The 15,139-nt window shown below is 40.4% G+C and overlaps 1 protein-coding gene across 1 annotated transcript in view; it reads right to left on the reverse strand.

Moving 5' to 3' along the window:
- Positions 1-2,877: 2,877 nt before the first annotated feature.
- The window catches only part of LOC137992594 (uncharacterized), a 19,695-nt gene continuing 7,433 nt past the window's right edge, over positions 2,878-15,139 (reverse strand). Inside the window, exons 2-3 of the mRNA XM_068838005.1 lie at positions 13,062-13,417; positions 2,878-7,388 (exon numbers count right to left, since the gene is read on the reverse strand). Coding sequence (XP_068694106.1) covers positions 7,158-7,388; positions 13,062-13,417 — 587 coding nt within the window. The 3' untranslated portion in view covers positions 2,878-7,157. The remainder of the gene's footprint in view (positions 7,389-13,061; positions 13,418-15,139) is intronic.

Here is a 15,139-nt window from a genome sequence, read left to right on the forward strand (position 1 = left end):
GACCAGTTCCTCAGGACTTCGGCATGTCAGCCCCAGTGGGTATGGGAGGGGAGAATTCACCAATCAATCAAATAATACTGAAAGTCGTTTTCACGCCGCTTAAAATAGGTGAGATGGAAATATCTCGTTCGCGTTTCAAGCAATACAAAAACCCTATGCTTAAAACACAAATCAATGTTTTGGGGTGTTTTGTAAATTTTTGGTGATTTTTCGGTATATTTGGGAAGAGATAGTTTTTCTCAAAAGAGCAGTAAAATTTGGAGAAATAAGAAATAGTTAAGATTTGATGTAGTTTGAAAATTAGACTTTGAAGCTAAAAATTGATATATGGACACCCAAACAGTCCCCCACCAACCTGGTGTACTCTTGGGTTGGAGGCAACTGTCTGTTGGTGTTCCAAAAATAATTTTCCTTCTTTTATTCCTTCTTTAAACCTCTTAAAATGCCCTTCAAATTCACGTGTACCCCCACCTTAACAACAATGGTACCGGTACAGCCCTAAGAGTAAATAACTTGGATTGTTTTTATGCAAAGAACCCCCCAAAAATGTATTGCATCATGGGATGGGGGAAATAGGGAATTAGATGTTTTGCGGAAAAGAACTTTATTAGCGCTGGAGCACTAATTGAAGACACTGTAAACTGAAATCAACAAGTTAACGCAAATCAAACCCGGCCTCAACTCACCTATGATATGACGCTGATTCAAGGAATCGAACCCAGGCCACATTGAGACGAGTAGTCTCACCACTGCGCCATCCCTGCATCCCCCCACCCCCCCCCCCCCCCCGATACAGGACAGGGTTCACTCAGAGGGTTAATAGAAAGCTTTAGATTCTACGACGAGGACGAGAACGAGTACGAAATTTGACTGTCCGATTTTACCGAAAATACTTGGAAGATTTATAACCCGGACGATTAATCTTACTCTTTGTCAGCAGTGTAGGTTGCTCAGTTATTCTTACTGCTGGTAACTGAGCCCTTTTGCTGATCGAAAAATGCCAAAACTGCTACCGTGTTGTTGACTTGTTGTGACGCGACAACATTTTTGCAAAACCTCGTACTAAAATGACGACGGTATCACGTTTTTCCCGCCAAGATGACGCTGGTTTGCGCGCGCTCACTATTGTTCTATGAGAAATTCTCGTAGTCGTAGTCGTTCTCGTCCTAGAATCTAAAGCTCTCTAATATGAAAGATGGAGGCTCCAGGTAATGGGCTCCCGTTAATCTTGCAGAGGCTGCTTGCGGCTCGATGCTTGAAATACCTAACGGCCCGGGTACACCGCTTCAGCATTTGCTTCAACTTCCTTTCGATTTTGTTGCACGATGTTGACTACTGGGGTGGGCAAACGGTTCACCATTTGATTCAACAAAGCTTCGCGAGAGGCCTGGTATTCAGTCCCAGGCTGCAGCCGCGGTTGTTGTCATTGAGAGACCGCTTAGAGCGCACGCGCATAGCTAACAGTGTTGAAAGAGAGGGGAAAAAGGTTTTAACTTCAATAAGAAAAATAACGCAAGGCGATAATAAACATTGTGAAGCAATGCAGTTAAATTTGACTTGACGTTTAATATGCAACATATCCTGCAATATCCATTTTCAAAAGTATCCGTTAAGACCATTCAACATTCGCAATAACAAACAAATTCTGAATGAGGGTTGTTGAAGCAAACGTACCGGTAAATAAAATTTAAAAGCGTAAAAGCGTCGAGACATGTTCACTGACCCGTTGATTAGAGTTAAAGGCTTGGAGTTTCGAGTGTACATGTCCCATTCTAGCCCGTATTCTCGTTCCCAGAGCCCTCCGTTTCTTTTGGTCACGTGGTCGGCGAAACAAAAGGCTCTGGTAGCAGCCAATACCGGATGTCCGTAAATGTCGGACATCCAGCAGGGCGGACTTCTTTCAAGTTTGAATGATCGGGAGGATGGGGAAAGAAAATATTGGTACAATGGATGGTTCCTCAGCGGGTCATTTCGAAGTCGCGTTAAAAAGGCTTGGATTGCGCTTGAGTTAGGTGATATAGAAGGGGCAATTTCAGCGTTCATGTCTGCCTCCTCTTCAAAGCGAGTCTAAGTGCAAAGATTTTGTGATGGTAATTGGTTCTACTTTACATATGAATGAAAACTAATTTACATAAGAAAAACTTCGCACCTAGACTCGCTTTGAAGAGGAGGCAGACATGAACTCGGAAATGGCCTATTGAAAAGAGAACAGAAAGCTGCCCTGCATATCATTGCTGCGAAGTAAGTATATTATCATACTGGCCGGAAGTAAAATGTAATGCGTAGTAGTTGCAATTTTAATTTGTTCTGCGCGTACAATTTTTACCAGCCAATGAAAAAAATTTCAATTGTTAGGTGCTACCAGAACCTTTCGTTTGGCCAACCACGGGACGAGGGCTCTGGTAACAAGAACGTTCGTGTCCATGATGCAAAACGCGGAGTCGATCTCAGTGGGTTGGATCTCCTGTTCGGAGTCGTACTCGAAGTCCAGGAGAAGTCGTGCACTTCAAATTTACCTTGTCAGTCGTAATGACCACAAGTTGGTTGAAATACATCTAGTTTGATTGAGACCTCACAATTTTGTATCCTTTTAGCCGATAGAAGAACGAATGTCTACAAAGCCCATTACCGAGTAAGTTCGCGTGGTTCAATACCTGTTCAATACCTGTTCTAACCACTCGTTGAATTTGATCCTGGTAGTCCCTGGTTCGACTTCTCGGCTGTACTTCTAAATAGCCAACTGGTTTTTTTGTTGATTTCGTTACATTGTCTCACCTATGGGGAGGGCTCAATTACATGTATGAAAACGGTACGAAAATGGGCAGTTGCTTCTCAATCCCGAAAAACGACGCACTTTCAAACGACCCAACAAAAACCAAAGATAACAGGAAGCTTTAATAGGCAGACAATCAATATTACATGGACTGTGAAGAGCAAGCGTTACAATCTTTCTAAACGTCTAAAAGCGTAAGAAACATAAACTAGAATTTCACAATTTTGCTGACAGAATTCAGTGTGAAGAACCATTTTTTCTGCGCAGCAATTTACAGAACTGTTAGGTCATATTTTTATTTTGTTTACACGTACGTTAAATATTCGTCAAAGCTTGTAATATTTGGATATCAGCAGTCATCACCTCTGTGCATGCGTGAGTTACTCTCAGTCTTCAAAATCAACACGAAAATTGCGACATTTCTTCCGTTTCTGCACATAATCAGTTGCGACCATATACATCAGTGTGCGTCATTTTTTCATCGACGAGTAATCATGTTTTGTTTTAATGCCCATTCTGAGCTGTTTTTCTCTAGCAGAAACATTCAGAATAGTTGTCGATGTGAACAAGCTACGGCACCTTATTCAAAAATGGCCGCCATTTTGGTATTCTTTTGTTTCCCTTTTGGCCTCGCTTTCAAGCGTAAATTTCAAAAGAATATTTAAAGAGCTACAATAGGTCTCGCAAAATTATGTAATTTCATGACCCACAAATGCCCAAAAAGTAGAATGAAACATTGCAATAACCACTCAAAAGTGTTGAACAACATAAAAGAAATACTGCAAAAGGAAAGAGAAGCATGGATGAACAAAAATGGACGAGATTTAAACGGATTGCATTTTGGTAATCTCAAAAAAAAGTGACCCCGACGTTTTTCAAGTTTATGGCAAATCGCCTGGATATGGGTCGTTTTTGCTCAGAATCGTCTTGTTTGTGATGTAACGGTAATTTTATCAGTAAAAAAGTTCCACATTACCATTTTCGAGTATTAAACTCGTGATCAACTAAAGATTTCCCCGAAACACCCTAAAATAACCTGATATAGCCCATTTAACCTTGAACCAATTTGCAATAAAAAAAAAAGAATACTAAAATGGCGGCCATTTTGGAATAAGGTGTATTAATCTGTACTCGCCATGTTTCACATGAAAAAATCAGTAAAAAAACAAATATTCTATACAATATTCTATACATAGTGGTTAAACTCCTTGTGTAAACGATATAAGCTTTTTGATTGACGATTGATTGTTTTAAACAAGCCCTTGGCTTAAGAGCTCAATGAAATTACCAAACGAAGCAGTAGAGTATTAAGCTTGAATGTAACTAGACTAGAGTAAATGTGGTAAACTATTTCAGTAATTATTGAATCTCGCTTAGCCTTGCATCAGCGACGGTACATCTATCGAGCAATGAGTTCAGTGCTCCAGGCTTACAGCTACCTGAGCAAAGCCGGTCAAGCTTCGATCCCAACCTCGTTCCCAGGGTCTCTCTTCTCTGCCTCCTTTGTCGTTAAAGGAGGCAGAGGAGAGAAACCCTAGGAACGAGATTGCTCGATCTTAACGTAACTGAGGCTCGATTCAAACGGAATCGAAATTTCTACCGGATTGAAAATTTTAACCGCCCATTTTGTTCGCACGGAACCGTGCAATATTTTCGCTCTGTTCACACGGAACTGACGAAACGCGTTAAAGTTTAACCGTTGTCAGTGGTTTTACCATATGTTCATGCGCAGAGCGCTACTTTATGAAATCCAAAATGGTGTAAAGAAAGAGAAGGTGAAGGGGAAGGGGCCTGGAGCAACAAAAATGAAACAACCCAAACCCATAAAAAATGCTAACCTTATAGCCCTAAACATTATCTAAATCATATTGTTTAGGCCTAAGGTTAGCATTTTTGTAAAGGTTTGGGTTGTTTCAGCTATTGTAACCTTCACCCCTTACCGCCACTCCAGGCCCCTTACGTCCAAGGGCACTTTGAGATATGGAAACATGAAACAAGTCTTTACCGAAAGAGAAAGCCTAACGATAGTAGCTGAGTTACCAAGCATAAATGCAACAACGCCTTCGCCATGCAAAAATTTAGACGGTCGAGGTGTTCACAGCGCGCCGGTTAAATTTTCCATCGTACCGCTAAAAATTCGTCCCCGATTTGGGCGTGCAAATTTTTGAACGGCGAGGCGTCTAAATTTTCGTATGTTTAGCGTGGTTCCGTGTGAACGGAACCTCTAAAAATGCACGAATTCTCAACCGGTAGACAATTAGTCCGGTACCGTGTGAATCGGGCCTGAGTGCTTTCAGAATTCACCAAATTTACTTTTTGCAAGCTGTAGTGCGGTCACTGCGTTGCCTTAAAATCAAACTTGGGCAATTGATCAAATCCAAGTACTTTAACAGTTAACTAGCTTTCAATCTACAAGTGTTTGAAAACATATTCAATTTGGAACGAGGAATGAACCGTAGCTACTTTCATTCGTTCTTGAGAAGTAAATAAAAAAGTTAAAAAATATTTAAAAGAAATAAGATATTGGTGAAACAAGAGAGCGTGTTATTCCAAGACTATTTTAGCATAATTAGCAAGGCTAAAAAATCTCCGTTAAATATTGACCCGTAGTCATGGTAGGAGCCCATTAAAAAAAAAAAAAAGATTTACCATCGTTGTTTTTTAATAAAACAATGAAAAAGACATTAAAAATTGTGTTTCAAATGGCCCCTGTTATAGGCCCGCAAGGGAAATGCATCACATTTGACAACCCTGTTTATAAAATTTTGGAAATGGTTTTGCGCCCGTTTTACGAAATTCGAAAGCTTATAAAATATCGAATATTAGTGACCAAAACACAATATGTGCATGGTCGTTCTAGTAGCCATGCATAGAATAAAGAGGCACTGTTTCAATTAAAAAAAAAATACAAAGGAAGAATTCAAATGAGTAAAAGCATAAGATGATTCAACATTTCCCGTCTTCAATCTTGCTACAATCGAAAACTTAAGTTTACGAAAATTCTGCCCCAAAAGACGGCTTAGTCTCCATGTATTCCTATAGAACCTGGGTACCAAACGTGTTTTTCTTTGCCACACAATTGTAAAAAAAGCGAAGCCGTGAAAAAAAAAGCGCAAAACAGCTTTTGATACCCAATGTAAAAGAGACAGTGCTTCTTTACCAATGCGGATTCATACTTTTCTGGTCTAAATCATAAACTTGAACTAAATTAATAACCGTCTTTTAACCTTACTCTGCAGTGGATAAGAACGTACCTAGCATTTAAAATATACTCCACGTGAAACATCAGTTTCCCGGGATTATTATTTCTCTACTCATGTGCATACTGTAAGTTTTTTCATTGTGACATGCTGTAAAATTAATCTTCCCAACCATAATTTGCCTACTGGATAATGATGCATCAACTTAAAACATTTCGGGCCAGAATTTATTTGCATATTGTCCGAGACTTTAGGAGCTATGTGTGCCACTGCACTGCAGTGATAAGCGACAAAAAGCCCGCTTAAAAACGGTCAAACTAGCGCTAGCTCGGTGCCAAATATCATACGAGAGCCGAAGGACTCCGATGGTCTGATTGTGAGATAATATTCCTCCCAGGGCCAGCCAGCTCTGTAATTCGTCTTTCGAATGCAGGCGCTTGTTTTTATCTACTGCAAATGACCAGTCAAACCGTTTTTGAGAAGGCTCAACCGTAGACAGATATATAATATCTAACAAAATACCTCATCAGCTAAAAACAGCTGGTAAGAACGACTTGTTTCTCAACGTACAATTGTACTATGATGGAACTTTTTAGCGCTACGGTAGTAACAGACAACATTGTCTGTAATACGAACAAAATAAACTCTTTCCAAAAGAGAGACCTGTAGCGACGTTTCAGTCAATCGCAATTTTTATCAGAGAACGAACAGGGTTCTACGGGATATCTGTAGCATTTTCTTAAAAGTGAGGTCTGTTTCACCGCATGTATATCAGGTAAAGCGAAGTTGAAAAAAAGAACTAAAAAAGCTACATTGTAGCCAGGAAAGTGCACTGGTAACTGACCCAATTTTCTAAGGTCTGGTAAAGCTAGATTCACTACCAGGGACTCTTGAGTTAGCTGAAAAAACTGAATTCCGCTAGGCAGCGACTACAATCAAAGAGCATTTTTATCAACTCATCCGTAAGGTTTCAACGAATGAAGCCTTTACATAGCTGCAATTAAAAGTCGGTCTCAGCCCCTTTAAATAAATTTTACCCATGAACCCTACACTTAACTGCCTAAAGCCGAACCCATTTACAAAACAGGGGCAAACCGACTCAACCCAACACCGCTTTTTAACACAAGAACGTTAAGATACAACACCTGATACAGCAGCGCGAAAATTTGCCTCTGACGGTAAATCTACGGCGTTGATAGGCTTCTAAACCTACCAGCTCTACTTCGTAGACGGAACGCCTGGCTGATATACTCTTTGCTGCGGATATCGCCAAGGAGGACAACAACGACGATTAAACGGAACCTGTTTCGCCTTTCAGAATCCACTGTCGAGAGCTTGTACACTGGTACGCCTTGATTTGTGGGCGAATCGTACACGGAGTCCAAGTCTACCGTGAAGTAATGCTGTTGGCCTTTCTGCACCAGTGAAATAAAAAGAATGAGTTCATGGAAAATTTGGATAAGGGCGAACGATTTATAAGGATACGACACTAAAATGATGCGTAATCAAGTGAAGCTATGATTCTCGCAGTTATGAACGCAGTTTTAATAATTGCGTAGAGAAGCCTGAAAAATTCAGGATTTCAACGGGGTTTGAACTCGTTGACTTCTCGATGCCGGTGTGACACTCTAACCAACTGAGCTATGAAGCCACTGATGTTGGCAGCTGGTCATTTGTGGCTTCTAATGTTCCCGTGATGAATGTGAAATCACTTGATTTCACTTCCGCAATTCAATATATGATTCATTTCATGTATCATTACGTTAATTGATTCATTCATCTCGGGAACATTTCAACCCACAAATGACCGGCTGCCAACATCAGTGGTTTCATAGCTCAGTTGGTTAGAATGTCGCACCTGTATCACGAGGTCACGGGTTCAAACCCCGTTAAAGTCCTGACTTTTTTTCAGGCTTCTCTACGCAATTGCTAAAATTGCGTTCATGACTGCGAGGATCATAGCTTCACTTGACTTACCTCACTGTTGGAAAGAGGTCGAAAGCTGCACACTTCGTGACGTTTATTGAAACAAGACGCCTAAAGGGCCTATTCGCGGAATGCGCAAACAGTTAACACAAATTGTCCAGTTACAGTGAACTTCAACTACAGGTAAACTTCGGAAAATGGCGAGAGATTACCAGCAAGATAAATCCGTAATATAAATTGAAGTTGTTTGTTGTAGAAACTCATTATTAACGTTACTAAATTTGCAAATGCAAACAACGAAGCCCTATTAGCGGGTTATCAGGATACGGGAATTTTCATTTCTTTATTTTTTGAGGGAGACTTTATTCAAATCCCACAGTTTTACTTGCTTCCTTAACTCCATTCATCCAAAATTACAAGATCAGCCTTAAATCATCCGGAAAACGTATTACAAATCACAGTTCAACGTCTTATCATCCTGGGTGGGCCAGTTGTTGAAAAGCCGATTAACGCTAAACTTAGGTTAAAAATTAACAACGGAGTTTTATTCTCTACTCCCAAATGCTGTTCAAGGCTGAAATTCGGTAAACCCTTACGTTACAAGAAGTTAATCTTGAAAAACAAAAATAAGCAAGGAACCTTCCACCAAAAAGTTGAAAACATGAAACAAAAGTTGACGCTAATCCTGGATTAAGTTAATCGGCTTTCGAACAACCGGGCCCTGTATTCGAAGTCCGGTTCCGTAATCCTGGTTTAGTTCCTTGCAAACTGTTCAAATCTGCCGTGGCAAAGACAAAAAGACACTTGTTCCTTGAAAACTGTTTAAATCTGCCTTGGCAAAGACAAGAGGAAAATATCGTATTCTATTTCTCTCAATGCTCAAAAATCTAAAATTCCATAATTGCGTGTTTTATAGTCCAGTCCAAAGTTCTAATTTTACAGTTCCATAATCTTGATTTCAATTTTAATCTTCAGTAACTTGGTACCAAACGTTACACAATAACTTGAAATCTCGTTAAGAAAAAAGCTTAAATCCAGTAGTCCAGTCTGGGTTCAAATCGCCAAAACTCTCTCTATCATCGATGCATTAAATATTGAATATTGATATGTAGTTTTTAAGGAGAGCAGAAGAAACTTTTAGGAAGTGTCGATCGAGAATAAAACAATTTGCCATCAGCAACAAAATTTGCGAGATGAAAACATCATAAATTTTGTGCCACGAATATAACAAGTTACCATCAGTGAAAAAAAATTTCGGAAAATTTTTGTTAGGTTCAATTTTTCTATCGTACTTTTGGTCGTACAAGTAAAATCGCAAAATCGAAAGTGACATCGATTTTTAGCGGCCGCCTGTTATCAAGTTACCTTGCGTGTTTAATACTGACAACTCACGAAACAAAGGATGCATCTGTGACAAAATGACGGCAAGACACCGGGTCTTTGTTAGTTTTCTTTTTTTATCTTTCAAGTGTTATAAAGTTCGACAAGATACATATGCGAACACAATCGTTGAATGGGGTTAGTACCACAGGTAACCCAGGCTCACTGTATGTGCCACATTGGTAAATATAGAGAACATATGAGGCGAAGTTTAGGTCTGAAAATTTGCTAGAAAATGGAAATAAAAATCGATAAAACTTACCATGTGGTGAGCTGTTGTTGTCTTTAATACGTACACGAAGTTTCGGGAAAAATGGTCCCCGTTCACCTTCCTTCATAGTATAGTGACAAGGTAGGAGACGAAAGCCAGCTTAGGGACTCCGATCGACCCAAAACAAGCACGATTTTTTTCGCGAAAATCGAATCCAGCCGCTAAATAAACACGCCAGGCTCGTGGAACATGAATTTCTCTAAACCATGAACCCACTGAAGCATCTCCAGGTAGCAACGCGAAGCCACCAGACTCCGTAGAACTTGTAACTTAACCTGCTAAAATGGCGGCCAGAAACCGTTGTCCTCGCAAAGTGTCCAATTCAAAATGGCACTGAACTCGGGACTCCTGGTGACGAGTATAATAAGTCCCCCTGGAGGGAGGGGAGTCCCAGATTGCTCAGTGTGTTTTGTTTTTAGCAATTTGGGACTCCCCTCCCTCCAGAACTTATTATACTCGTCACCAGGCGTCCCGAGTTCAGTGCCATTTTGAATTGGACACTTTGCGAGGACAACGGTTTCTGGACGCCATTTTAGCAGGTTAACTTACAAGTTCTACGGAGTCTGGTGGCTTCGCGTTGCTACCTGGAGATGCTTCAGTGGATTTATGGTCTAGAAAATTTCATGTTCCACGAGCCTGGCGTGTTTATTTAGCGGCTGGATTCGATTTTCGCGAAAAAAATCGTGCTTGTTTTGGGTCGATCGGAGTCCCTAAGCTGGCTTCCGCGTCCTACCTTGTCACTATACTATGAAGGAAGGTGAACGGGGACCATTTTCCCCGAAACTTCGTGTACGTATTAAAGACAACAACAGCTCACCACATGGTAAGTTTTATCGATTTTTATTTCCATTTTCTAGCAAATTTTCAGACCTAAACTTCGCCTCATATGTTCTCTATATTTACCTATATGGCACATACAGTCAGCCTGGGTTACCTGTGTTAGTACTTGGATGGGGGACCGCTGCGAAGTCCCCGTAACGGCGATAGCTAATTTGGTTTTTTATTTCGATTTAATTTTTTTATTTTGTTTGGCCATTGAAAAGTATTTTCTTATTATCTTTCTACGTCAAAACTGCTGAACAAACTGGTTTCCAAGAAATATTGGAGTATTCGTTCTATGCAAAATAATGTTCACGGTGAAACACACAAGTACGAAGCAAGATCTAGAAATTACGTAGAAAATTCTCCTTACCTTTAAAGCTTGCCTTTCTCAAAGAAAAAGCATCTGTCCACTTTATCGAATAGTTTAATACTGTGTCAATCATGGCGGGCGGAAAGATTCCGCATAAAATGTTTGCTTTCATCTAGATAACGGAAGCGTGTCACGGTGGCCGAGTGGTCTAACGCGCTCGCAGATATTCGTGAAGGTAAAGGTAGGGAAGTTTGGAAATACTGATGGGTATAAAAGTAAATTCACCCGCTCGGAACTTATTTTAATATCCAACAAAAAAAATGACACGATGCGTTCGGCATTCTACGTAATTAGGCGGGCGTCTATAGCTAATTAGTTGCATTTCTGGACATAAACTTGGCCAATCCAAAAGGACGGAGACAATCCAGTAATTACGTAATTAAAATCCAGTAAACCAATTAAAACTCGAAGTAATTACACGCAGCCGACAAAAAGCGCGGGAAAAAGCGCACGCGCTAGCCACGATTGGTTTTGGTTTCACTTCTGATTGGTTGAAAAAGTGGCGCGAGAACTTTGAACCAATCACTGAGTGAAGTAATGCAAAACCAAAGCAAACCTAATTACAAGGAATAGGCTACGTTAGAAATAGCGTAGAAAATTCTACAGAATTTAACAGTTTTAACAAACTAATTTCTTTCGACTCTTGGTTTGGTTGCAGTAGACTTTTGTCGAGGCGAACGATTGTCTATTCTGTAAATTCGCGAAAAATATAAGACAACAACAAAAAACAAGAAGCACATAACATTACGCTGAAGAAACACGAGAAAGAGTCGGAAAGTAAAAAAACAGTGAAGATATTGTCATGCGTACTGTGGCTTAATCCGTATATGTAGGAAAAGATGTTTTCGAGAAACTTTTATTTATTTATTTATCCACTTTCACCACAACTGTGGTGGGGGTCGCACAACAGAGCGAGGCTCCAAATTAAGTGCGCCCTTTTTACCCTCCCATCCATGATATACCACAGAAGACGGACCACACCGGGAACTACATGCCCTACTCTTTGCGACAAGTGTGCGGGTTCTTTTATGTCCCACAGGATTATGAACATTGAAGGGTTGTGAGACGGGACCTCCGGCTTATCGTCCTTATCCGAGAAGACTATAGAGTCTAACCATTTGCAGATGTAATTACAAAGGCAGCACTTTCTCCTCAGTTATTTAAAGACCCTGAGTGTTTGCCCGGCCGGAGTTGAACTCACGACCTCCCACGTGACAGCTCGGTGCTCAACCAACTGAGCCACCGGTGCGCGGTAAACTGCGGCAAGCAGCTAACGTCAGGTTGAATTTTTTCGTTTTGCTACTGAAAAATCAAAGAAAACTTCTTTGAGTTTAGTTCATAGATAAGCGCGGTAAGTTTAATCCCACAAATGTTCGATGTCTTTAAGACATCATATTGACAAAAAGCCTTTTTAAGTGACTAATTTATAATAACTTGATAAATAAATAAATAAATAAATAATTAATTAAATACTTATTAAAATTGCTATGTCGTGGAGACATCGAAACGTTTAGTATCAAATGTATTACGCTTATCTCTATTCCTTGACCCCGTCCCACACGAATCCGGATATATTCGAATTTGCGAATTTGCCTTCCGTCCACACACGTATCCGGTAAATCCGGCATGCGAATCCACACATTTTTGAATCCGCTCTGCAGAGTGGAAATGTTTGAATACGCCAAGAATTTGGAATTCAAATCCGACAACGTTACAAACTCACATCCAGTCTTTAGTGCGTAAATATTCAACAGGGGCGCTGAACGAAATGCTATCGCTTCTCTTGTCGCCAACTTAACCAACTCACACGCCTGATGGCGTATGCTCTGTTGACAATAGTCACAGAAAAGCCCTGAATATTAGAGCGAATTCGGATGCGTGTTGGACGGGGCCTTAAATGTTTATTTTAAAAAAACCATTAATAATTTATGAACCTAACGGTCTCTCAAAACATCGATAAAACGGCACTTACACGAGCTTTAAAGTTTGAACCCGATAAAACAATCCGCATTAGAATTTTTCATGTAAAGAATAGTAATAAGGCCCGGCTAGTTTTTCTTGTATGCTTATATCTTCCCGCACATTTTGAACCTTTTTTCGGACTCCCGAGGGACACACTATACTCGGCTACGCCTCGTGTTTTGAAACCCGATAAAACACAAGTGCAATCTATTTTTGCCAACTTCTGATTAGGGAATGGGAGATTGTTCATTCTTTTATGACGAGTAGCATACTGCCATCTGTCATTCAACGCAACACTCCACTTGTTTTTTGTGGCACATGTATTTGACCCGATAAATTAGTAGCCGTTTCAGTTACCTGATTGGGGTAGTATCTTCCAGGATGAGAGTTAAGCCGCACTCTACCACACTTATCACCAACCAGAACTGCCGCATCCGGGGTTCTTTCCACGTAGACTTCGATGCTCAGTACCTGGGGCCCTAGGGAAATCACTTGGATTTTGATCTTGCCATTTTCCACTCTTTGCCTGGACAAACGATTGGCACGTGACTGTATTTTCAGGTACATGGGTTTGAGGTCTGGAAAAATCACTTTTATGTTTTCTTCCCAAGGTGTCTCCACCAGATAGGAAAAAGACGCCTCACAGTAGGCGTGGGGTGTGTTTGGTTCTGTTTCGGTGCACCAAGCTATTTCAGGTTCCTCGTCTAGGCCAACTGCAAAGAAATTAAGTGTGCGTTTTTTCCAAGGAACTGTACTCTTGCCAGTGATAGGGTAAATTAGCCATACCCAATACGTTCCTCAAGCTTGTTTTAGTACCCGGCACCAGATGCTCCGGAAGTCCATTAATTTACTGCATGCCTGGTAAAGTCGATCTTCAAGGGAATTCATGCTCATTGCTACGGCATAATAGCGCAATTTCGATATATTAAAATTCAGTTCTAAACAAAAGGCATCATCTCGAGACTCCGGGGAATAAACTCATACAAAGCCTCGTTTTGTTTAGGACTGAATTTTAATATATCGAAATTGGTCTATTTTCTTTGCATGTCACGCAAACCTACTGTGCCTCACTCGTCAAGAAGGCAAACAAACATTGTTATGTGTACGGAGCCCTGTTGGTGCCACACACGAGCGCGTATCTACTTTTCATTTTAATGATCGACTTTTTTTAGTCTAGACTGCGTACAGTCTCTCGTGGCTCGTCTTTCACATACCGGATCAGAAATAATTGATATCCATGAAACAAAAGAAGAAAACGAACATAACAATACCTAATTAGAAAGGCCTAATCGGAATAAGAATGGTTTTTTTGTCCTCGATCCGCCATTTTAGCGAGGTATATGAAAGTCTACCCTGTCTCATTTGCTCTGGAATCGTTGAAACGAACGCGTACGTTGAACTTCCAATGGCTGACGCTGCGGGTTGGAGTGAACCCATGCCCGCGGTATTTGCGACTCGCAGTTTCAGTCATTTTGAAGTGTTCATTTCGATGATTTTAGAGCAAAAGAGAGACTGCTCGTAGTCTATATTTAGTCTTGCCGAGGTTTCTTTAAACCTGGCGCGACTTTTTTTTATATCTGGCGTGACTTGTCTTTTATACGGGGCCCCTTTGTCCATGTAGACATTTGCTACTGCCTACATTTTCTGCATATATTCTGCCTTTAAGACATTTACGAGAAAGTGTTACGTTTTTGAAAACGTTGGCCGTCTAGCACTTATGTTTCAACAGAATTAACCATTGAAGGGTGATGAGAAGTGCTATTTTCTACCCACGTAAACCATGTGAGCCTTACCTAGGTAGCCCTACTTATGGAATTGGGCACACAAGGACAGAGAAAAACTCTGACATACTGTAATTCAATGTTAGAATTTAAAAATATTTAGGCTTGTCTTTCATCTGCCGAAATCGGAATAATTAACGTCCACAAAACAAAAGAACAAAGCGAACATAACAATGCCTAATCAACAACACCTAATCAGAATAACAATCTTCCTTTTGTCTTCCGCCATTTTGGTCCGGTATATGAAAGTCTACCCGATATTTAACTTACATTCGATTGCCACACGGCTTTTTGGTATTGCAGATTTGTTATGTAAATGCATTCAGTGTAATTTGATGAAATTACCGCCTAACGGCTCGTGAAATCTGAGCAACAATTTTGAAAGATCACACGTGGTATTTATGCCAAATAAATCATGCTTTTACCTATACTAATTTATAATTTCACATGTGAGACTATAACGTTGCCATGGCAACGTTTCCAGTACAGTGCCACCCGTTAAATTAATAGCTAATCAAATGGCGTACTCGTGGAATTAGGGAATCATTTCACTTGCGTTTTGTCCAAAATCAAATAATTTCTTTCCCTTAAAGGCTCGGGAAATTCTTTGATTTTGGACAAAACGCGCGTGAAATTATTCCCTATTTTCACGCG

This window comes from Montipora foliosa, chromosome 2 (genome assembly GCF_036669935.1).
Source record: "Montipora foliosa isolate CH-2021 chromosome 2, ASM3666993v2, whole genome shotgun sequence".
NCBI lineage: Eukaryota > Metazoa > Cnidaria > Anthozoa > Scleractinia > Acroporidae > Montipora > Montipora foliosa.